The 26,122-nt window shown below is 38.0% G+C and overlaps 1 protein-coding gene across 1 annotated transcript; it reads right to left on the reverse strand.

Moving 5' to 3' along the window:
- On the reverse strand, positions 1-25,674 carry LOC143376227 (zinc metalloproteinase nas-4). The gene is made up of 4 exons (XM_076826340.1): positions 24,820-25,674; positions 16,496-16,801; positions 12,944-13,077; positions 1-386 (listed from the first exon to the last, which is right to left on the reverse strand). Exons 1-4 carry the CDS (start codon positions 25,163-25,165, stop codon positions 279-281), a joined length of 894 nt encoding a protein of 297 aa, XP_076682455.1. The 5' UTR covers positions 25,166-25,674; the 3' UTR covers positions 1-278.
- Between the last annotated feature and the right edge of the window lie 448 nt (positions 25,675-26,122).

Here is a 26,122-nt window from a genome sequence, read left to right on the forward strand (position 1 = left end):
CTTATACATTTGTCAAATGTATCTTTATGTTTTAAATAAATTATGTGCATGTAATACAGTTATTTACTCATATACCCCTACATAGAATTTTTTTTCTAAAATATCGATTCGCCATAGACGTTTTCAAATTCGTTTTATATTCGTTCCATTTTATCTAACTTAAATTGCGTATACTTAATTGCATAAGACTAGATTCGCCGATTTCTTCTTCTATTCCGTTAAAAATTGGCCAAAAACATCCACATTTTTTACGAACCAATTAGTTGCGTATTTGAGTGTCAATAGCTACTACGCCTGCGTTTGCTGCATTTATACATTCTGCGAATTTTCTGGATATCCTTCTTGCTGAAGCCTTGTCTTTGACCTAATTGAACTTTGGATGTACCCTGAAATGTATAGCCAAATAAATTTAGAACGCCACCAGATTTTGATAGACAATATATTTTTGTTTAAGAAGATCCGTAAACGTAATCACAGTATGCAATTTCATCTTGCAGCGCATCGATTTTAATAATCATTACCGAATCATCAAGCGTTTACAGTTGCCTGCGAAAATTATATAAAGAATGTCTCATTTTTACTTCGAATTCTGGGTACATTTGTAAAAATCTGGACAACTTTTCAATTTTTAAGAAACAGAAAGATAGTTTGGGTTTGGTATGAGTGTAAGTGAGAAGAAGCGGGAGTTAGGAGAACGGAGAACTATAAAAACTATGCGAGGCTTCCGAGACAGCGAAACATCTGAAAGAGACAAAAGACGGCTATTTCGCTTTCTCTGTCATGTGTCTAAACTGTTCTTGAGAATCGTTATAGAACTAAGGTCGGTATCAGATATATAGGCCGGTGAGTTTCGCAAGGGATATTATCCCACCATACCGCTTGCCTGGCTCGGTGCTCCTTTTCTCCACGTTTTCTGACTCGCTCTCGTTCCATCTCGTTTTCGCTTTCGTACAACAAGAGTGAGTCAGAAGTGGTAGGGATAGCGCTAAGCTCCTAACGTGAAGAGTACAACCGAGCTCTGAACTTGGAACTACATATATCAGAATAGGTGTGCGTTATCTCCGTAAAATTCAGGAGTTTTATTGATCAGAACATTGATTCTTTTTGGATAGCTTCATTTCTATTGGTCTACGCCTAGCTTCGTAACGCACACAACTATTACGCTAAGAATAAATAACAACCAAACGGCTAGGTTCAGGCGGAGCCGAGCAGCGTTCCCGTTACGCCGCCATACCCTGCGGGGGCCACGTAACTCCAACTGACAAATCCACGATCGTCAGATGGTGGTGGCTGATTTCTCCTCGACCGCTGTTCGCGAAAACGAACTCACCAGCCAATATATCTGATACCGACCTTAGGTATAGTTTTATAGCATTTTTTCCTCCACACGCACCGCAATTATGTCGTGTATCGCATATTGTTGACGTTTGTTGTTCCAAACCATTCAGTTAAGAACGCTGAGTCTGTCCCTATTCTCGTATCATCGGTTGACGTTAATGGCATCAGACGCGCGATTTTTATTCATCTGTAGACTCTAGTTTTATACTTTTGAATTTAGTAAAACAGTTTCACTTGTATCTAACTCGTAGAATGTGAATTTAACACTCGTGAAGGGGACAATCGTCATGCATGTACACATGATACTTGCGAGTAAAGTAAACACGGTCTTTGAGTGTTTTTTTTAGTGGGTACTCGCCGACGGAACAATCGCGGTGCGTGTAATACACATGGACACTTGCGAAAGGAACAATCGTAGTGCGTGTGTAGGTGATTTTTGAGGACAAATTTGTGAATTGGAGGTGGCATCCCTTCCGACTTGTAAATCATGCCTTATGGATTTTCGGAAGTAGATAGGTTTAATGTCATACAACGTGATGTGTGTTTTTTCATAAATTGTCGCACGAACATAGTGCCGTATTGCATAGTACGATGTAGAGACGATGTTCCAATATTCGTAAAAGTTAGGGAATGTGCGTCACCGAATATGTGGAGCCGGCGAAAGAAATAGCATTGTCGCGCTCGTCCCGTGACATTAATTGCACTATTGATTATTCAGAGGTACCGCACTCTATAGCAGGCCTGCTGTGGCTCCTTACAAGCATTAAAAACAAACAGAATTGTGTCACGTTTTGTGTTATTTTCATCAGAAAAAAAACACCAGCAATGCATTGGTGACATTTCTCTGAACATTTAATACGTAATAAAGAAATTGGCATTTTCATTGTTAAATGACCTATTGCTATCTTTGTTTCATGACTCCAGGGTTTAGGATCCCCGAACAGCGGTGTTCGAGGTCTTCGACTCGAGAACACACCAGGGTCACAAAAAAGGTCTCATTCATGTAATTTCAAGACAGCGTCAGTGAAAAAAAAATAGAATATCGTGGCCAACAAATTTTAACTTCTGGGTACGGGTACAGATTCGACACTGACATCACTGACACGGACAAATGTGAACTGCTCCATTGTAAAGCAAGGAAACGATATTTTTTAACACTGCCACTGACGGCAGAAAACCAACGTGTATGAAGAGACATCCGCAATTTCACTGTACGGATACGGAACTGACAAGTGTGGACTGCTCCATTCCAAAGCAAGTAAACGACGGCTTTTACTACTGACACTGGCGGCACAGAACTGATAAGTGAGTTTAGACCCTTAAAGGCAGGATCACACTAGTGCAACTGTGCGTCGCGCACGTGTCAGATTTACGAGTTTCTCGGATTTTCGCAGTTTGGAGCACTTGAAAGGGTCGAATTTTACAACGACGCGCGCGTCAAAACCGATCGTGAGCACACTATGCCGGGATTTCTCTGCTACGCACGCACGCGAATGCACCGAAAGGACTAAAAAAAAATGTGTGTTTTTTTAACACAAATGTACTCTTTACTCCTACATATCACTTGCGTATGTGTATTTATGGTCTATTATTTAGTTTATATGTATATTAAAGCAAGCAATAACATGATAATTATTACTGTAAATAGCAGCAATTATGCTGCTGCGATAGGTATACTTGTTTCTAGATATTGCATAATTGTAATACACTATATGTGCAGATATGTGACACTGAATTGTAGTTGTCCATCTTTATCAGTTTTAAATTATTCTATTTCTCATAAACAATTAAGTTATTGCTTTTATTCATCCTGCAAGAAAATTGTATGTGTAAAAAATATCATTTTTCCGTGACTTCTATATGTTTTAAAATGTTCATACATCTCAAAAAGTAAGCTATTTAATAGAGCAACGGTGCATTTACTATTTGAGATTACTCGTATTCACATTATGTACCTACTTACTGTCAAAGCGTTGGCCGCCGGTGACCGCCACAGCAGTGAATTGTAATTTCGTTTCCCAGCGCATTACCAGGGAAATATCTCGACATTTATGGAAGTCAAATTTTAATCATTTTTTAAGTTATAAAACATTTGTAGTACCTTCAGCTAAACTAAATGTAGGTAGCTGCTTAAAAACAGGTGTTTCAGTAAGCAATAAAGTAACAGCATTTATGACATCCTCTATAAACCAGGCATTTCCGGACTTTTAGTACGCACACCAGGCCATACTTGCCTATCCATTTCAGAAATGCGAATTTGATATACATGTATTTCCTGTACAGAGGTAGAAATTTGGCGTCTGGGAGAAATGCTGGTCCTATTGGTCATAATATACCTAATCTCCTCCCTATGACCAACGTTTTTCCACATTATCTATACAAAGGGTGTTCGTATTTTCACTATTGGTTGCAATGGTAACTACCCTCAACTTCATACTGTGTGAGAAAAAAAAAACAAACAGGAGACCGAGATAGGGAATGACTGAACGATGTTAAAAGTTATGGCGGAACTGTGGAAGGAAAGCCACGGCAGAGAACTTCCTTCATTTCACTTCAAACACAGTTTTCAGCAATCGGTAATCGCGACGTAGTAAACCCATTCAAACATCTCAAGTAGTATGAAGTGTGAAGGCGTTGTTTCGGCTACTGACCCAACCGCCGGCGTTAGCTTTATGTAGGTAAAGAAAGCAAGATGTAGAAAAGAGGTTAGTATTTTCACAGTGGAAATTCCACTGTCTTCGACGTGCGCGCCAAGCATCCACGTGCGCGCCTCGGAGAGCGTCGGCCCATTTCGTACGCGTGGCCTCATAAATTAGACCGTTTCCAGTGGACGAAAACGACGTGCGCGGCGCGTCGTTGCACTAGTGGGACCCTGCCTTAAGAGTCCGCGGATCGGAACCAGTCTTATACAGGATGATTCTCTGACACTTCTCAAAGAGATGCCGCCCGGCTCCCCATGGCAAAAACAACACCCCGGGATGTCTCATCGAGTGTTATGGCTTTCGATCCTCGAAGAGGCTGGCATACCCATTATGAAGTGAGAAATGTCATGTTCTGTATTTCTCATGAGGTCGTTGCGAAAACGATGTCAATTGATTCCTTATGTTTCTCCGATGAAAATAACACCAAGAACGGCATAATTCGGGCCATAATTAAGGAAATTACATGAAAAGTTGATTTGCATAATTTCAAGCTAACTTCGTTGAAAATAGTCCGATTTACATGACATTTGGTATGATTTTCATCGAAAAAACATAAGAAATCCATCGGTGTTGCTTCCATATCGATACGATAAAGAATAAAGAATTTAGTTTTTCTGAAATATGTGTGAATAGTAGGCCGGGCGCAGCGAATGGAGGTCGGCTTTCCGCAGTTTAGGGTGAAATATTCATTACAGCATATTAAGAAATTCTTTATTCTTCAGACTAACGCCTGTCGCGTCGTTACCGTAATCATATATGGGAACAATATAATTAGTCGTACAGCTGTATTGTGAATGCAGATGAAGCAGTATGCCCCTGGGATATTTATTACCGGTGGACACGTACAAATATTCAGAAATGAAGAAAGTATTAGGTGCCCCAAATTTTATGGGATAAACTCACATGGGGCTTTTGTGACCTTTCATCCCAATCTGAGACTGTGTGAACCAAATTTATTCTGATCAGAAGCGAAAAATGAATTTACATTTGAATCAGTCGGATCTGCGCATTCAAATTCTTGCAAGCAGGCTAAAATTGTAATTCCAAGAATTGGCCCTCATACAAAATGGCAAGGAAAGTGAACACATACAAAGTAAAGTAAGCTAGATAGACGTATTACGTCAGTTATACCTAACCGGTTGTCGAACCCGTTACAATGTATCGTCCAATGACAAAAATTTAATTTTCCATATTTTTCATCATATCTTTATAAAAATAGCACGAGTTTATTGATGAGGTTCTCGGACTTAAATCGGACTATTTGTAGGAATGTATACGGCGGTAGATTATTTAACTATTAGGAATCCTAAAAAATAGTCCAATTTATGTCGTGTTTGAACTTATTGTCATCGGAACAACCTTAAAAATCAATTCGCACTTGTTAGAAACCAAGTTGAATTTTTTCTGTGAATGTTCCAAATCGATGGTTCTAGGGTAAGTGGCGTGAGACACAACCGCCTTCTCCACTGCGCGACCAGCTCGTGTAGGAACAGAGTGTCTATACTGTAGCAATACGGCATCGAGCCGTTTGCCATTTCTAAACACCCTGTCTTCATTCAAACAAGCAATTCTTCGGCACTTGATAGTCAGGAGACCCAATATGGTCATCAAGCTTCGCCCGCCGCCAGGACTGTTTTGTTTTGTTCACTCTCTTTTAATGGCGAAATCTTGTACCTGCGACTTGTCGAAGCGACCGGCCGCAGTATACTCGTGCAATAAGGAAGCATGCATCTGTTCTCCTACAAGCGTCTGCGACCGTCGGGTACGCGCCAGACGTAGGAGCCTGACGCGAGTCTGTTTGAGTACCAGCCTAGGCTACTCGATACACAACTCAATGCGATGAGGGTCTGTTTCCCAATATACCTAGTCGCAGGCTGGGCACTGCGACCACCGGTCGCTAGTCTGCTCCCAAAGGGAGTCTTACGACCAAATCGCACTACGATCCATTGCCACAGTAGGACAGAATCCGAGGGAATAAGGAAAGAAGTAAAAATTCAAAAGTTATGGGATTATGTATTTTTTATATGTGACCTGTACACTACTAATATGACCACCTAAAAAAGGTAAAAATATCATGACGCCTACTTCTGATCTGTGTGTAAATACGTGCCTATATTTGTATGTATTTTTCGTACAGAATTTTAAATCGAGTCTTTTAATTTTTGGTGATATAAAAGGAAAAAAAATGGGGCTCGAAATGAGTAGTATCGATTCTGCTAAGTAATAGCAAATAATAAGTTACATACTCTTTATTCCATAAGAAGCCCATAGAAAAAAAATCAGCAATTGTTGGCTTTTTAGTTGCCTTCCGGGAATTTCCGAACTAATTGTTTTTTGTTTAATAATCAACATATACATGTCCTTGCTACTGCGGAAAAAGTATTTGCGAATATTTGGCAGTAATGGATTAAATACATGTATTCTATGTCGCACAGTGGGGGTGAATCCCTAGAAATATGGGAAAAATGCAACATCCCGTATTTCGCACTTAAAAATGCCGAATATTATTAAGGAAATTGATGCAAAAAGTGTTAATATACAAGTGTGACGCGATTTAAGAAAATAACGTCAACACTTTCAATAAAACTAAAAGAATTTGATAAATATGCCATGGAATGTTCGCATCGGCACACGCGCGAAATTCCACGATGTAGCGCGATGAGTGATGCCTTGCACAGATTATTAGCGGGCCAGGAAATAAAACGTTGTTACTGTTTAACTCACACTCGTTCATTCCACCATGGACTCTCTTTCTCACCGGAAACGGTTACAATTGTTGAATAAATAATAACTCCATCTAATCTCCAAAAGGAAACAAGCATGAAAAATTTAATCTACATAATTTAAGTATGCCATTTTAATGTTTAATAAATTACCGACCTAGTATTAAATAAAAATCGCGCCAGAAGTTACTTAAGTTGACGCATTCGATGTTTCGTAGCCAACCATCCAAATGTGCTGCTTTGCGTCGCTACAAACGGAAAATACTACTTTTCGTGGCAAACCGCTCAAACATGCTAATTTTCGCAACAAAAACAAAAACGTGATAGTTTTCGTCACACCGAAGACAAACGTGCTGTTTTTCGTAGGAAAATTGAAACGTGCTACTTTTAAAGCAAATAAAATATATAATAATAATTTTATGTAAAACGATTTGATTAAAAATGCACTAAAAACTAAAAAAAAATTATTTGCTTGTACTACAATTTCAATGGCGTTTTTTCACTTGAAATAAAATCGTGGAGCAGCATATCTCACAACAAATTAATTTTGACGCTTGATGCTGTATTAAATTGATTCATATTCTGTTATGAAATATCCTACTCCACGATTTTATTTAAAGTGAAAAAGCACCATCGAAATTGTAGTAAAAAAAAATAATTATTTTTTAGTTTTTAGTGAATTTTTAATAAAAATCGTTTAGCATACAATTTTTGTTTATATAGATTTTTTATTTTCTAGGTTTTAGTGTTTGTGGATTTACATTTCAAAGCTCAGGCTTCTTTACATATATGTGTTATTGCTATATACAGATTAACACTTTGCTTAACCCTATAGTGCTAAGTAATTGTATTAATTACTTACATCATATTGTTCATGTTCACATAATTATATTCTATCGTACGCGACCTCCATATACATATACTGTCGACCGATACATCGTCGACCGATTTTGCTCCATGACAGGACAGCGATAATTTAAAATCGCGATGAGGACTAGCGACCCGAACGCAGCGGCTTTTTGTCGTTTTCGTAAAGAACGCGAGTGGCTAATTACAAGTCTATTGGATCTGGGGTTATGAATTAAAATAATTGGTGACTGTGTAATTGTTTTACCCCCTCAGTTTTTTTTCTCATAATTTTGTATTGTGATCATAACTACGCATGCCTGTAAAGTTTCAAGACAATTGGATTGGTAGAAGTGGGTTAAAATTGAGTTTCCAGATTTGAACCAAACAAACAAACATACATACAACAAACAAACAGAGGATCGCAGCTGAATAAAATCGTTTAAAAACAAAACTCGGAAATTCCCGGAAGGTACCTAAAACGCCGATAATTGCTGATATTTCTTCAATGGGTTTCTTATGGGAAAAAGTGTATGTAACTAATTATTTCCTATTACTTAACAGAATCGGTACTACTCATTTTGGGCCCCAACAAATTTTTCTTTTACATAACCAAACTTTAAAAGACTCGATTTAAAATTCTGCACAAAAAAAACTTTGACATGTGTTTACACACAGATCAGAAGTAGGCGTCATGGTATTTTTACCTTTTTTAGGAGCTCATATTAGTAGCTTACAAGAAGTATATAAAAATACATAATCCCACAACTTTTGAATTCTGACACCTTTCCTTATTTCTTGGGATTCTATGAATTGAAAAAAAAAAATACAAAAGAAAAAAGGCAACATCCGGTGCATTCTTTATTGTAAGAATGCCGTAAGAAGGAAATGTTTACTGGCTTTCTCATTCTCAAATAAATACACCATTTCTTCTTATTGTTTTTTTAATGTCACGATTTGAGTATTCATTATAAGACAAGTCCTAAATTGCCTTTCGAGGTTCAATTTGCAAAATAAATTCCAGCGTATCGAAATTCATTTCGTTGCTTGCAGGTGTCTGGTCGCCAACAAAGTCGCTTGTCGCGTGAACGCGTGCATTGGAATCAAGGCACCTCATTGCTCGCCGCGACCACTTGATCTCCCGTGCGTTGTGACCAAGTGCGTGCGAACTTATAGTTGCCGTGTACCTCGTGGTTGTCAGCGACCAGATCGCTGGCAACTTGGTTGACAAGAGACCCGAAACATTTGTTACTCGCCGCGACCAGCAAGTCGGACACCATTGCATTTACTTGAAACAATAACATGATCCTCAAAAGGCGGACCGTTTGATTAATTACACGGAAGTCGATGCCTGGATTAGTTTGGACCCCTATTAACTATTCTATGTATAATACGCATTTTAAAGGACGTTATTTTTTTTACAGCAGTAAAGAAGTACTTTTTTGATTTCTGAAGTTTTCTCTATTATTATTATAACATACTTGGTAACGTCCCATTTGGGTCCAAGAAGATCCAGCATCGCCGGCTGAAGGATATGATATTTGAAGCTCAGAACCGGGCAGTCTCGAATTTTTCGGTAAAAGCGAGCTACAGCCGTGCGGCAGAGTATGAACGATTTCATTTGATTCTATAGAACTAGAGATCGCGCAGTTCAAACCGCTGTGGCTTAACAAGACCTAAGGGGCAGATTTCTGAGCGCTGGCTTCTTGCTTCTGCCTTACCGAAAGCGAGGGCGAGAGAAAAGTACAGCATGTTAGAGGAACTGAAAGCGAGAGAGAAACGGTACAAGACAGATGAAGTATGATATTTTGTCTTACTCTGTTTTTCGGGCGACTGACACTCTGTCCCGGCATGTCAGCCGTCCGCAAGACAAAATAAAACAAAGTATCATGCTTTATCTGTCTCGTACCATTTACGGCATAATATGAACCTCTAACTCGCTTTCATTTTTGTCGCTCTGGTGTTCGCAAGTTCTCCCACTCCTGTCCGCGTTGTCCCCTGACTATATCCCTATATGCGTGACGCTAAGGTGGCGACCATGACAAGCTAGCGGATAGTCGTGCGCAGTGATTACAGAATCATGGGACGTGAGACCCCCACTATGGCCTACCGTCATCAATAGTCGGGCGTATTGCGTAGTGACTGTGCTTGACGACGGATGATGCCAGTCTGTTATGATCGCCTCTTTAGCGTCACATGATTTTCTTGACAACGAAGACACGCCGCGCCAAAGAATGGTTGGAAGAGGAAACCGTGAGGGGTTCCTACGTTGGACAGCGCTGGCGTAGAGGACAATCAAAGTTCTTAACACGAGAATACAGTGTCATCCCTTAAAGTTGCAACCTATTCGCGCGCGAACAGCTGAAAATGGCAAAACCGTCTCACGGACGCATTCCACTACAAACATGCGCCGAAATTTCCGCCATCTATGAACTGATGATGAACGTGTACGGTCTTTTAAATGCCAGTAGAGAGCGCAGGGTGCTTTTGGCTTTCGCCAGAGGATACTAAATTTGACGTAGCAGACGGGTAAGCAAACGGTAGCCATCTTAAGAGTGTACGCGGCGGGAAAGAACAATTGGAAGGGGAAGCAGGCGCGTGAGGGGCCACTACGCTGGACAGCGCTGATATATTAGATCCGCAGCATCAGATTCTAATGTTCTGGTTTCCTTTTTTGAGATTTTATCCTTAATGTAGTGCATGCACAGGTCGGAAGTAAGGCATATCTAATGGAATGTGTCGTTATTTATAGCGGTCTTTGAATTTTTTTCTACAATTTTTGTGTCTGAATGTTTTAACCTTTTAGCTATTATACGCCACGCCTGTAGTAGCTTCCGTTTATGTCATCTTTTGGAACGGTACGCTGTGTAAGGTGACTTACGTCGATGTCATCTTTTGAAACAATACGCGACTATTGTGGCTTTAACACGCAGGTGGCGAAAAGTCAAGTCAACCCTGTCGTAGCCAAAATTTTTTAAATTGAGACGGGTACGAGACCAGTCGACATTGTTTGCAAACCTCATTACAGTGATCTGGGGTGTGAGTGGTAAACCGATCATAAAAGCGGAGCGCGTGGCTCGCTTACCTGGGCCGGGAAATTCCCAATAGCTCTTTGCCACGTTCATTTGAAAGAGACCATCCGAAAATTTTCGAAGCTCGGGGCTCACCGCTGTACAGCGGTCGCTGACAGCCAGGGGTGTGCGGGTACCCGACGTTTCGGGCTCGGGACGGGCCGGAAACTTTCGGGCGAGATCGGGCGGGATCCCGTTACTTTCGTATTGCTCGAGAACCCGAAGTTTTCGGGATCCCGAGACTCGTTTCGGGCTGCAAGCATAGCCGCCATGAGCGGGCAATTTGATTTCAGATCGCCTCGGCAAAACTCGGACGCGATCGGATTCCTTCAGTGTAGGATCTGTATTCATATTCAGAAAGTTAAAATTGGATGGCCACGATATTCTGGCCTTTCTCTTGAAATCGGTTGAACGGTAACGCGAACCTTTTTTTACGACCCTGATGGGTTCTTAGGTAAAAGCTTTCGAACGACGCGGCTCGGAGGTCATGAACGCTAGACTAGTGGCATAAGGACAAAGTCAGCAATAGGCCATTCAGTAATGACTATGCCAATTTCTATCATAGACGTTTCACTAATGGATTACTAGTGTTTTTCTGATAAAAATAACACCAAACATGATATAATTCTGATTATTTTTAATGACTGTAATGGAAAGTACTTGGAGTAAAGTAATTGAGGAAAGTAATGAAGAGTACTTGAATTCTACGTGAACTGACACCACGGGCGTCTGTAGACTTTTTTCCACGGGGTGGGGTAACTTTGAAGTGACGGTGGTGAAAATTATAGTAATGAAAAAACGAGTAGCCCGCTTGCTTTTTTTAACTCATTTGGTGTTGCCAATTTAATTAAAATTTTGAATCCGAAATTGTCGGATTTAGTATTATTCACTTCCAGAATTTTAAAATTCTAAATTTCGAATTATTCACTTTTTTAGTATAAACTTAATAGAGACAAGTTCTTAAAAATAGGCGATTTTTTCTCAAAAGTCAGGGGGGACAACTGCCCCTTTTGCACCCCATTCCGGACGCCCATGACTGACACAAAACTGATATGTGTACCCAGATCTTAACGTAAGCGCTACCTACGCTCGTGTATTTACACCGTAGATGTTAATTTTCAGTAGTTAATAAGGACAGAGCCAATCAATTTGTAACGACACGTAGGGATTTAGGGGCCTTGGGTCCAAAAGACTACGAATACAAATTTTACAAAAACGTTTAAATTCATTATTTTCAATGACTTTTACGTGTCGTAGGCTGGGCACCGTCTATTTAGACACGCGCGAAGTGCAGAAATTTGCGGGAATGTCAGTAGCAGCGTCAATTTTTAAAATTTTTCCGTGTACGACATGTGAAAATATTAATTAAATGTTCCACTTCACGAAAAATACTAACAATCAATGTCATCTTGCAATTTATAGCTTGTATATGCTCTCAAGAAGTGCCATATTTCAGCGCCATATAGGCTCCTGATCCCCGAAATAGGTTTTCAGAAAGAAATCCGGCGTGAGTCGTTGACAAACCGAGCCAAAGCATAGCTTAGCGAAAGCCCGCCCTCTATGTTAAACTCTCGCTCTAAACAAGTCACACGTATACAAGCACGCACACATATTTAAGTATTTCTACACATTTCAGAGTAGTTCTTGAGTTGGCCGCTGTTCATGAACACAGGTCGCTAAATTCAGTCCTCAATTTATGAGTCGGTAACACAGATTGGGTGGCGACACGAAGTCCCATAAGGTGATAGGTCTATTCTATACCTCGTCTGTGATTTCAGCAAACGACAGTACCTAACCTTTTCGCTAATAAGGGTGACTATACTCAGCCTTCTCCGAGCGTTCGTTGTGTTGTAAGAATGACGATAGTCACCCATCAAAATTACACATAGCTGTCAAAGCTGGTAGACAGAATAATTTAAGCGATTGTAAGTAATAACTTGAAGGAGCTCTACTACTACCCGTAGCATTGCAACAACACATGATTTTCATTATTTCTTTTTGTGATTCCCATTTTTACTCTGAACACAATATAAAAGCAACAAAAGTTTTGTAAAAAAAACTACAAAATTTTTGGAAAATATATGTAAAGTAATATTGACAAATGCCATGTCAAATAATAAACTAACTAAACGACGATTACTACACACAACATATTCTCCCAAATCGTGCAGTTATTAAAAAGTCCTTCAAATGTGTAGAACCTCCAAAATTTTCCGGGCTTCAAAAGCCTCGATAATTTTTCAACTTAATATATAATACTCACTTTTGGCACGATGGTGGATTGACCATTTCTGGAAAATGCATTTGCCGAATAGTGCATCACGCTACCATAATCATATCCAACGCCAAATGCGTCGGTTGTCTGCTTCGAGGCTTTTTCAAAATTTGCAGCATGTCCTAGATAGAAAACGTATGCAGTGGGTAATATCTTCTCAGGTGGATTTTCTATTTTTTTTATGTTTGAATCATGTGCGAATTTACAATGTTTAAGGTCGATAAAGTTGAAGACGTATCCATTGAATATCTATTTATTATTACTATTTACTTTGTAACTACTTAGCTAATTTGTACATGGTGATTCGACAGTGCTATCACAAAATTTACTAAATATATTCTACGCTTGTAAGAAAATTTTATTCAACATGGGTGTGTAAAATTCTGATTGCGTAGTGGTGAGAGTCGTGATAAATAAGCGACGTGTTGAAATATTCATATACATACGTAATAAGATGAGTGTTTTAATCAAGGACTAGAGCAGAATTGCATTTAAAGAGAAATAGATTTATTGTGCTTTGCTAAGAAGATGGCAAGTGGAAGGAATGCGGGTTTGATCGGTTATATCCCATAATATCGCCTGTTAACGCGATAACATCGACGAATCGAATTACATAGTACCGCGGGCCAAAAAGTACCCCGCTTGTCCCTGTGCCACCCCGCTAGACATCCTCTCAGCAAAGCACAGTATGTACATACATCAGTGAACTATAAAATCTACACTATCAATCTATAATTCATGCACACAATATAAAAATAAATATACAGAAAAAAATATTTTTCAATTACAGCCACATATATCAAATTGTCAAAATTAGAAACTGAAAAATCTACATGGATGCAAGAATTAAAGAGTTATTTTATTTTCTTGGAAATACCTTAATATTCTTTTATCAAATTAAACTAATACGTAAATGACACGTACGTCCAATTCCGTTACAAACAACGCCTTTGTGACAAAATACGAAATATTATTATCTAACTACTTCTTTATACATGGTATTCGATTACTGCTGGGTAAGAATCATCAAAATAAGACGAAAATCAAGAATAACTTGCCTAATTCTAAGTTTATTAGTCACATGCGTTTAAAGATATGCCAAACAACAGGCACCCCGCGTGTAGCGGTGCACGCGGGACCACTCAGGCCGGGGGTCAAGCAGTGGTAGCCAAAGCCACTGTAGCACGGGGTCACTTACCTCAGAGAAACTGCATCGAAATTTACGTCAATCGGCATAACCACACGATTCTGCGACACTCGATCCATAATTAAAGTGCATCGTTGAATTACACCAGACCTGCCTAATCGCTAAAATCTATTGTTTCCATTGTATCCACTGTTGTCCATTGTGTTATTGAGACACACAGGCGCAGGAATCACCCCAAACACAGAATTACACCCCCCCCCCCCCCCAACAAATTCTGCACTAACACGTGTACAAAAAATTACTTTATTACCCCAGACGTGTCAGAAGGTTCGGAGTTGTTTTCTTTCCTGCTTATTGCAGTTTGAAAATACTTGAACTTTCTCTGCATCAGTTTACAGGAGCTCTCTTGGGTTGACAGACGAAAACATCAGTCTCCTCAAATTCTTCGAACACAACAAAGCAACCATGCACATAAATTCATTCAACTCGTTTCGTTTTGGTGATCCTCATATTCAACCTAGCTCCGCCGATAATAATTTATTTCAACGAGCATCGACACATCGCGAAGTAGACAATCATTATAAGAATTTTCAGTTTCAATCGTCTGACAAGGGAAGTTAGGCAACACGAAAATTAAGAAAATTATGCAACTTTGTGTGCAAGTAGACTAATTTATGCGGAAGACAAACCTATATTTTGTTAGTGCCATAGTCCGATTTGGGGGGGGGGGGGGGATTGACTCACCTCTCGAGAAAAATGCAGAATTATCTTTTTCGTGGAATATCTCGAGAACGATGAGAGATATCGAAAAGATGTATAAGCAAAAGTTGCATCGTTTTTTATATCTATAAAAATTGCGAAAAAGAATTATTGCAAGATCCATACTTTTCAAGTTACCCCCACCACCAATCCGTAATCCGATAATTGCTCTTACTCAATTTTGTAAATATAAAAAAAACGATGCAACTTTTGTTTACACTTCTTTTCTATATCTTTTATCATTTTCGAGATACATATTCCACGAAAAAGAGAATTCTGCATTTTTTTCAAGGTGATTTCACTCCCAAAACAGCGCGCATTGCGTTGATCAAAATCACGCCCACACGTTTCATACGTCACGCGGCCCCTTGTTGCGCGCCGGCATATTAACCCTTAGTATCATAGTGTAACACCCATGTTACACGAATTCAAAGAATAGTGCGCACTGTTTGGGGGCCTTTTCATGAACTTTAAAGCATTACTTTACACTACCATATGTAATAAGTGTACATAGAGCATAAACACATCTGTAGAAATTCTACTGTGATACACTGTCTGGTATTGTTGATTACAAATTTTAGTTTCGCCAGGACCTCTAAAATTTTCGGTTTTCATTTTTGAATAAATTTGATGTCGAAAATAATAATGTATGTAACACTAGCGTAACATTCTGCAAAACCGAGCATTGGCTTAACATTACAATACATAGGTACCTTTATGCATGGTGTAGCACTGGTATTATATCCATATTTTTCCATTTATATAAAAAATTGTCACACCAAGAATTTTTTGTGGTCAGAAATGCATAGATAAAAAAGTTTCTGCGTAAAATAAAAAAATCATGATACTGAGGGTTAAAATCGACCCTTTCAAGGGTGTTCTGCAGCGCGCATTACACATGTTTAAGCGTTTACGCATGAACTACTCTACTGGCACACAAAGTTTCATCATTTTCTGAATTTCCGGGTTGCCTAACTTTCCTTGTGAGTGCGTGTAAATCTTTTTTTTCCGTGTTCAATGCGGATAAATCTGTGTTTTTTTTTTAATTTGTTTTATACGTTTTAGTGTAGGAGATTTGATATTTTTTTGGTAGTATACATAATTTTGTGTTTTGTGTGATTTCTGCACGCGCGTGTCTTGATAATATAATGGTCAACAGTGGATATAATGGAAAGAACGGATTTTTGCGAGTAGGCAGGTCCGGTATAATTCAACGATACCTTTCAATTTTAGGTAAAGTGATAAAGAAGAGATAAATTTCATCCCAGTTTCTCTGATGTGAGTGACCCCGTGCGACAGTGGCTTTGAATACCACTGCTCGACCCCTCGCCCGATTTCCCCCGCGTGCACCGCTGCGCGCGGGTTGCCTGCTTTTAGGTATATCTTTAAATGCTTATAACTAGCAAATGAAGCCTCAACCGCAATATCGTTATTCTTGATTTTCGTCGTATTTCGGTGTTTAGAATCACCCCTTAAATTTTCTTCCGGCAGTAGTGTAACACCCAGTATAAACACAATTCTACAGTCCAATTTATAGGATTTATTAAAGCACAACTCTCTCAAACACTCATTATATTTAATAGAGTATTGTGCCTGTCGCAAACTCCACTAGAACATCATAGTACATCACTTACCGCCCAAGATGTTATTCCACTGAATCGTAACGTACTCATCCCGCTCGTATCTGCTTTGTTCATGCAAGAATCCGATGGCGTGCATTAGTTCATGTATCACTGTGCCCTTTTTCACCAAACAACCTGGAGTCTGTAGATTTACGTCTTGCCGTCCACCGATTCTTCCCACACTACTCCAGCATCCACTATTGCCGGCCGTGAGCCTTATATAATCGCTTTCTTCACCGGTATAGGGTTTGAACTTAATGCAAGTGTATTTGTGATAATCATTCATGGCATCGAAAATCAATTTTCGTTGTTCGGAATCTGCAATTTGATTTGATGTCACATAGGGTGTTTCGTATTGGGTAGTAGAAGCGAAAGGCTGGTGATTTTATATACATGACAAAATAAGTCCAATATATACAGGGTGTCCCACTAAGGAGTGGACAGCGCGATATCTCCTAAAGTATTGTCGATAAAAATATAAAAAAATAGGGAATTGCATGGTTCGAGGGGGCCCATTTATTAGCGCGAACGAAATTTGTTTCCGATTATTATTTTAAAAGATACGATGGTCAAGTTCGGTTTTTCAAATGGAACTATTTTTTTTTGAAGACCTGAGTTGATAGTGCGTTCCAAGACAAATTCAATAAGCTTTAATGTATACACTTTATTTCCACTGGTTTTTAAGATATTGCGCTTGCAAAATTACTGATTTTCACTGGAAGAAAACCCTCTGGAATAGGAAGGACCGGGGTCGGTCTTACTGGCGCTACGGGTGGCTTTGCCTGTTGAAACTGATACCTACCTGCCAAAGGTCTACGACAGGGTTCGCAGGCCCAAAAGCTGGACAATTCTTTTCCGTCAGAAATGCTACTTAGGTAGGTACATCTGCGGTATCGAGAAGCGCATCGTTACTTTTATTTCGCACTTGCTTCTACGCTCGGATGGCCGGTTCTTTTGGGAGGGATGCAAGTTGGATTGGTTAGGTTAGGAGGAGTGAAAGTTGCTAGACTAAATTTCAACCATAGGGAGCAGATTGTATCAGAACTAATCGGATTTGCATCCCTCCTAAAAGAACCGGCCATCCGAGCGTAGAAGCAAGTGCGAAATAAAAGTAACGATGCGCTTCTCGATACCGCGATGTACCTACCTAAGTAGCATTTCTGACGGAAAAGAATTGTCCAGCCTTTGGGCCTGCCATTTCTGGCGTAGACCTTTGGCAGGTAAGTATCCATTTCAACAGGCAGTGCCACCCGTGGCGCCAGTAAGACCGTCCCCGGTTTTTGCCATTCCAGAGGGTTTTCTTCCAGTGAAAATCAGTAAATTTGCAAGCGCAATATCTTAAAAACCAGTGGAAATAAAGTGTATACATTAAAGCTTATTGAATTTGTCTTGGAACGCACTATCAACTCAGGTCTTCAAAAAAAATAGTTCCATTTGAAAAACCGAACTTGACCATCGTATCTTTTAAAATAATAATCGGAAACAAAATTCGTTCGCGCTAATAAATGGGCCCCCTCGAACCATGCAATTCCCTATTTTTTTTATATTTTTATCGACAATACTTTAAGAGATATCGCGCTGTCCACTCCTTAGTGGGACACCCTGTAGAATACAATTTTTCATAAATAGCTTAGTCTTCGAGAAAATTGAATTTGAATTTCGATCAGGTACGCGAACATCGAAGTACAACTTTTGGCCACCAAGGGGAATGACAAAGTAAGAAGAACACTTCTTGCCACTGTGTAAGCAAGCCCCAGAACCCATAGTAAGAAGCATTTCCCTTACCTCATCGTTACCTTTGGGGGTATGAAACTGTACTCTGGTGCTCGTCTACCCAGTCGAAGTTCAAAGTCAATTTTCTTGAAAACTAAGCGAGTTACGACAAAATTTTGTTCTAAATTTTTTACTTATTTTTTCATGTAGAATCGTCAGCCTTCCGCTTGTACACCGAGTGAAAATGAATCCCCGACAGCTTCGCATTCATATAATAAAAAAGCTACGGAACGCGGCGTTCCTATCTAGGGCACGAGGTTCTGTGGCGCGGACCACTGCGCCAGGCGCGCCGTCCTAGCAATTCGACTCGTTTCGATTTCTAACTTCTGTTCAAAAAAACTTCTTCGACTATTACGCGGATAGTAATGCTAATGTAAAGATGATCCTAATGCGAATATAATGTTATGAACAATATTTATAAACTAAAAATAAATAGCGCTACGGAATGGGTTTTTCAGCGTGCAAAATATGTTGCATAGTCCCTTTTACATAATGTGTTTAATGTAAAATATGTTTATATTTACGTGCAAAATCACTATCAATAGATAAACGTACATGCAGAATATGTGTATTTAATATGTAAAAATAATATAAATGTCTACAAAAACGTGTTGAAAATACATTGAAAGCGAACTAAATTTCTTTTCCACTATTTTTTCGTTATTTTATCAGGGAGTCGAGGTCGATATAATTGCGGTTACGGTCAGTGAGACTACTAAAATGGCATTTACGGTCGTCCCGACCGGAATTCGTCAACGACAATCGGTCAAGAGATTCCTCTCAACCGAAATTCAAGAGAGAATGTCTCTCAGAATTACTTCAACCAAAATGCTTGAGAGATAGAAATACGGTTGACTAGACTTCATCAGTTCATGAGAAATAGGTAGAAATACGGTGAATTAAAATTTGTGAAACAATTTATTATTATCCCGGTCGCGACTTGCAAGTTGTATCTAAAATTATTTAGTACATTATTTTGTATCACGTTAGTAACCTGATCTTCAATCTTTTGCAATCCATGGCGAAATACATAGTGTAAATGAAATAAATTTATAATAAGAATTAAAATTAATTAATTTAATTTGTAATAAATTTTTCAAAATGATTTATTTCTTTTTATAAATAATTTTATAAATACTTGAAACATTTTTATAAATTAAATATTATAATTTTTAGATTATTTCTAATACTATTATTTTCATAAATCAATATTTTCATAAATAATTTCCAAAATTAATAATTCACATTTTTATGAGTAAAATATTTATAAATACACAAATATTTATAAATACACAAAATTAATTACAGATAAATTGTAACGATTAAGCATTTAGGAATTTCTAGTAGTTTCGGATCCACAGTATCAGAGTAACAAATAACTGCAAGGGTCTGCTTTCAGTAAGCCCGTCAGGAGAGTGACAAACTATGTGAGCGACAGGAACAGCATATTTTCCCGGTCTATTCAGCTATGTCGGCCGAACTGAGCCAAAGATCAGAGCGACCCGTTTCCCCGTTTCTCTCGAAAGTAAGGTCAGAGTTTCGCTTATTTCGGTTAGAAATACGGTCCCGTAAAGGTATCTCTCAAAATTTCTCTCAATTTAGTTTCTCCTATCTCACAATACAGTCAGAGATTCCCGACCGAAATGCAATCGATCAAGGATTTCGGTTACTTTTTATATCTTCTCACTATTCCGGTCAGAATTTCTCTCATTTCTCCTTACGGTTAGACGTCATTGAGACGTATGTAACCGGTCATGAATTTCGGTTACTGCTTCGGTCTTGACTCCCTGTATTTTATTCTACACAAATTGCCTTCGTACATGTACATCCGCTATTGAACATATTGTATATGGAAATTATATGTATGTAAATGTGTAATATTTAGAAAAAGTAATTTTATTATTTCGATAAAAGTTTGAATGAGTGCTCGAAAAGTTATTTTGTAGCACTATTTATTTGTAGTTTATGAATATCATTCATAATATTATATTCGCATGCATATTATATTTGCATTAGCATTATTAATAGTGTAAAAGTCGCAGACATGTTGTTAGATCAGAAGTTAGAAATTGGAAAAAGTCTTCTGGTTCTGTGGCTTCTCACGAAGTTCTGTGGCACAGATCACAGCGCCACAGAACCTCGTATCATAGTTGGAAATGCCGCCTGTCGTGGGTGTTCACTGCGTGAGTTCGGGTCACAGGCATATATACAATGACTCGCATTAATATTCGGACACTTTTTAAAATCGCATAACTTTTTTAGAATTGGTCCAAACAACTTGAGTTTTTTTAGAAGCTAGAAGGATTAGTTTGCTAACTGACGCGTTTCGTCGTTTTGGTTGGAATAGCGAAAAGAATAGTAAAGGTCGATTTTTAAACTTTTTTTTGTGAGCTTGTAATAAAAATTCAATCGAATCGCGAAAATTCCCGAAATCAGCGATTCTCGACCATATTCTGCGATCTTTAAACGTTTGTAGCTCGGAGCAACGTTAACCGATCTTGATGAAATTTTAGGCACGTATACAACTTACTGCAATCTACAAACGGGTTTTTTTTTTAATTTTTATTACAAGCTCACAGAAAAAAGTTTAAAAATCGACCTTTACTATTCTTTTCGCTATTCCAACCAAATACAGTTTTTTTTTCAAAACGACGAAACGCGTCATTTAGCAAACTAATCCTTCTAGCTTCTCAAAAAAAAACTCAAGTCGTTTGGACCAATTCTAAAAAAGTTATGCGATTTTAAAAAGTGTTCGAATATTAATGCGAGTCACTGTATGTCTGCATACGGCCCGAAGTGCAACAAGCTAGCGTAACGAGGAACCGCGTGTCTTTCATTCGGATTATAATAAACCACACATTTGTTACAGTCTGTCGAATCAATGATTTATCAATATCCTGCTCCCACGCCTACAAGAGAATAGTTGCTAAAAAAAATGCCGGATAACAATAAAAATCCAACATTATTTACTAATCTATTAAAATCCGCGGCAAATGCTGCGAACACATAATTAAACTAATCATTGCATATCTATCGGAGACGAAAATAAAGATTATCGACATAAAAAAAATGTTAGAAGGATTGTTCATTAAAAATTTGTTAAAATAATTGTTTAACAAAGTGACAGTAAAATCTATTTCATACAAACAAATTGATCATATTTTGTTATAAAATTGATTGTTATTATTAGATTTATTATAGATTTCAGTAATATTCAATAACGATAAGTTAAATTTGGAAGGTACATTGTATTTATGGCGTATTCCCCCACTAAGGGAGGATTTTTGGAAATTCCTTCTCCAAGGAGGTGAACAGGTGTAAAATATATTTTCTCATGTCCCTTAACCACTTCGCAACCATGAACGAGATATTATCGTTTGTACGATGTCGCGGACAAGTTATATATCTCGCGCGTTTGCTTATTCGGACGAGAATTGGGGCAGTGTGGGCAACAACATAAAAAAAAATTTTAATGTGGGTTGGTCCGTTGTCGCTCTCACTGCTTCAATTCTAATTCGACATAAGTTTTCGTGACATAAGAGTGGATATAATTTGCGGATTACTATAAAGGGGAAAAGTGTCATTCTAATCCTTTGCCCTACGATTTTAATTCCGACAGCCGGCGTATAATTAACACCAGAGGTGGGTCATGCGTCGAGCCATTTCGTGGTTCGGCTGAATTTTCTTTTTCAAGACATTTTTAGGCGTATTCTTCTAATATGTAGAAAAAAATCAAGAGACACGGAGACGACCGTGCATCTATTATGCCAGACAGTTTGTGGAAGAACCTATCGATTATCGAATCTCAATGGTTGATCTGATTAATTTTTCAATAGTCTTAATGGATAGCTTGAGTTTGATTTACATAAGAAAATTTCTTCGTTTTGTCCCTACGTGCCTTATGAGCGGAGATATTTCGATGCAAAGTTCTAATGTGGCGAATTTTATATAAAGATATTTTATCCATCGTCAAGTGTGGGCAAGAGGCGAGCGTGGTAAGGGTGAAGAAATGTACCGCCAATTCACGCAGCACGAAAAAGACAAAAAGCCGCTGCGTTCAGGTCGCTAGTAAAACGTAAGCTAGCTAGTGTCAATCAATCATAACCTGCCAAGTATCAAATAAAGTGAGTTGTAAAAATTTTTCAAATGTCACGAGTTTTTACACCATATAGGACACTGAATTAGTGTCGCAATTAAGAAGGTAAGTCGCCAAAATTGTTTACTAGACTTTTTATGTAGAGCTTATAGAAACGAAAGGGACGCACAGACGAAAGTTCGACAGAGAAGCATCTTCTTACGAGCAAGTTTCTGGAAATTTGTCAAATAAGGTAAATCGACAAAATATGTCAAAAGATATAGCATTAAGAATTAAGAAAATTATGGCGGATTGCTTGCAATGTAGAGCAAATCACATTAGTGAAGAAAGTACGCTGAAAACACATCTCCCTTGATACTGTACAATCTTTTGTGAAAGACATTCGTAATGCGTTAAAATCCACAGTAATTCTCACGCTGGTCATTAATTTTACTAGTTTCCCATTAACAATATATTTATTTTAATACAACAATAACCATACTAAATTAATTTTATTAATATTATTAATTTTATTATAGTCATTGTGCGTTGAAAATATATTGGATCACTTCGTTCATTTTCGCTAAATTACCATTAGCATTTAAATTTCGTGCAACAAGATCTTCTGCCATACGCTGTCACCTCCTTTGGACACGTTATGTAGTCTCTACACTTACTATAGCAAAAGGCCACTCTTTTTCTATAAGTTCTACGTTAAGTTGTAACTAAAATGTGGCATTTATATATTTACAGATAATCAAAGCAGAAGAGAAAGAGATTATTTAGCTGTATGTATGAGAAAAAGTGATGAAATCCCCCCCCCCCCGCCATAAACATGACTAATACATATATAAAAGAAACTAATTCCCTTTAATTCTTGAAAAAAAATTTAAAAAGTTCAGATGCAAAGATTATGAAATCAACTTTGCTAATTCCAATTGTATACAAATCAATTCACTGCTCAGATTTTCAGCTTCAGTTTTAAGTAATTAGTGGGCCGTATGAAAATCATTGTACGACCGAAGGTAATAAAAACTTGGTAGAGACTAATTAGATTAACAGAGATGCGGATTTTTTTTATACAACGGCCCTACGGTTAATCGCTTAAACCGAAGCTGAAAATCTGAGCACTGAATTGATTTGTATACAGTTGGAATTAGCAAAGTAGATTTCACAATCTTTGCATCTGAAGTTTTAAATTTTTTTTCGAAAATTAAAGAGAATTAGCTTCTTTCATACATGACTCATGTTTAGGGGGGGGGGAGTGGGATTTTGAATATTATTGAAATCTATAATAAATCTATTAATAACATTCAATTGTTTATACTAATTTTACAACAAACTGTGATTAATTTCATTGTATGAAATGGATTTTACTGTCACTTTGTTAAAAAATTGTTTTAACAAATTTTTTATGAACAATCCTTCTAACATTTTTTTATGCCAATAATCTTTATTTTCGCCTCCGATAGATATGCAATGATTAGTTTAATTATGTATTTGCAGCATTTGCCGCGGATTTTAATAAATTACTAAATGATGTTGGTTTTTTACTGTCATCCGCCATATTTTAGCAACTATTCCGTAGTATCGCATTATATACAGTACAATGTTACTTTCTAGACTCGCAAAATATAAATTTTTAGCTTTAGGGCTGCAAGAAACAACGTTTATCGTCCGTATGATCCCTATTTTACTAGAATTTGTCGAGCTTAGGCGACCATATCGGATCCACCATCTTCTTTTTAAAAAATCTAGGTATAGCAGGTTTCGTTGATTTTCATTTCGATTTGGCATAGGAATCGATTTTCGTCCACTGCTATGCCATTTTCTCCCACTGCGCGACATGCCCGTACCGAACCTCTGCTTTTTCCCCTCCAATCCAACGGCCCTCGCCTAAAATGGCAGTTTACGTTCCGTTTATATTTATTTTCACTTACAATCAGTGTACATTCCACTGAATGCGACCCCCCCCCCCCCGTTTATTTATTAGTTAATGAACCTTTTGCAAACGGTTTAACTCACTTTAATTTTAAAAACAGGTAATCAAATATTAGATACATAAATGTGAATCGGAAACCTTAAGGAGCAAGTATATTTGATTCAACTTGAAATTATAACAACGAGTACTACATATACGAATTTTGGATAATTATGGATATAAATATAATTAAATATCTTCTGAATAGTAAAGATAAATTGGGAAATTAAGTATTCTTTTCAGTTTATTTGAATTGTCGAAATTTGGAAAACCAAGTGTGTTTCTTTAAAACGGTAAGACTATCAAATTGGCTAATGTTTTTGTATTAATTTGTGCGTATGGAAAGAACTAGACCTAAGATGTACTTTTAAAGATCTATATACGTTCTTGCTTTTAACAGACTATACAATTTTCATAAACTAACTCCTTCGTGAGTAAACGATGACTTTAAGCCGATCTTACATAGGTAATATGATAATAGAACATCAAGACTGCAATGTTACTTACTGAAGTAAGGGCTAATCATATAAGGAACAACACCACCTGGCCATCGAGCGGAGTCCGCTTTAAGTCCATTTTTCTCCAGTTGAGTTGGAAACAGTATGTCACCCTCTGCATAGTTACCCAACTCTTCAGGATTGCGATCCCAACCCTCGTTCCAGTTTGCCACGATTGCTCCAGTTTCGTTGTCCGGGAACCGGTACAATATCTCTCCAAAATGTTGCAAATGAGCGATCACTCCTTCCGGACTACCCACCGAATTGTCTAGGACGTCACGGCGTTGAAATTGCCAACTCTTCGCAGAAGTCAGAAGGATAAGCGTAAACGAAAAAGTGACTGCCCAACGAGTCATGGCGATGTTCTTCGAGAAGCAAGACTTCCAAAGAAAATAAATCTTCGCTGGTATTCAAAGCGATTCCACTGACGAAAATTGGTCAGTCCTTCTTGATTTTATACGTACACGAAAAACCCCACCCTCCATCCTGTTTGATACTTCCGTGCGGAAGCGATCGGGGACAGTGGCTGATAACCGTGGACTTTGAATAACAGAAAGTTAAAATTCATCGGTTTAATTTATCGAGCACTCCCACGATACGCCAGATAATGTTTATTGCTATCGTATATGTTAATGCCCATTAAAGGAGCCCTTTACAAGACTTGTTTAACGTGTAAGTAAAATTTTCTTTATCTGGATCATTTTTTTAGTCCAATTTTGTATAGCCTGGGAACACAATTTATGAAGATTTGCATGTATTATGAAAGAAGTAGACCATAACCTTCTAAGAAAGACATTCCGAGTTTAATTCTAACACATTTCCGTGAATATTTTTCAATTTTTATAAAAGCATTGACATGCTTCGAAATGCAAGAAAAAAATGTTTTGATGATTCTTAAAATTTTATTATTAGAGTATTTAGCCGCTGCTATTAACTCGGTATCAAATTTTCATTTTATCTATCGTATGAAACGAAGAGACTACAGAGAACCAGTATACGAACTATTTTTCCTCATTTTACATTATAAAAAAAAGTTTCATACGAATCCAATAGAAACTAATAGAAACAATTCACTCGAAGTAAAAGAATAAAAATATTAACAAATGCAAAAAAGCTGGCTTAATACTGTCAGTGGTTCACGTTACTTCGTGAAGAATCAAAGTATTATTTACACATCGTTGCAGAAGGTCTTTCACACCGCTTGAAATTACCATCCTCCTTCGCACTTTATTCATATGCAAATGTGACTGAGCAAATCTCAATCATCGATACTGTATATTTCCTGAAAACCTTGCCTGAAGATCCTTCACAGC

The sequence above is a fragment of the Andrena cerasifolii genome, chromosome 14 (genome assembly GCF_050908995.1).
Source record: "Andrena cerasifolii isolate SP2316 chromosome 14, iyAndCera1_principal, whole genome shotgun sequence".
NCBI classification, from domain to species: Eukaryota; Metazoa; Arthropoda; class Insecta; order Hymenoptera; family Andrenidae; genus Andrena; species Andrena cerasifolii.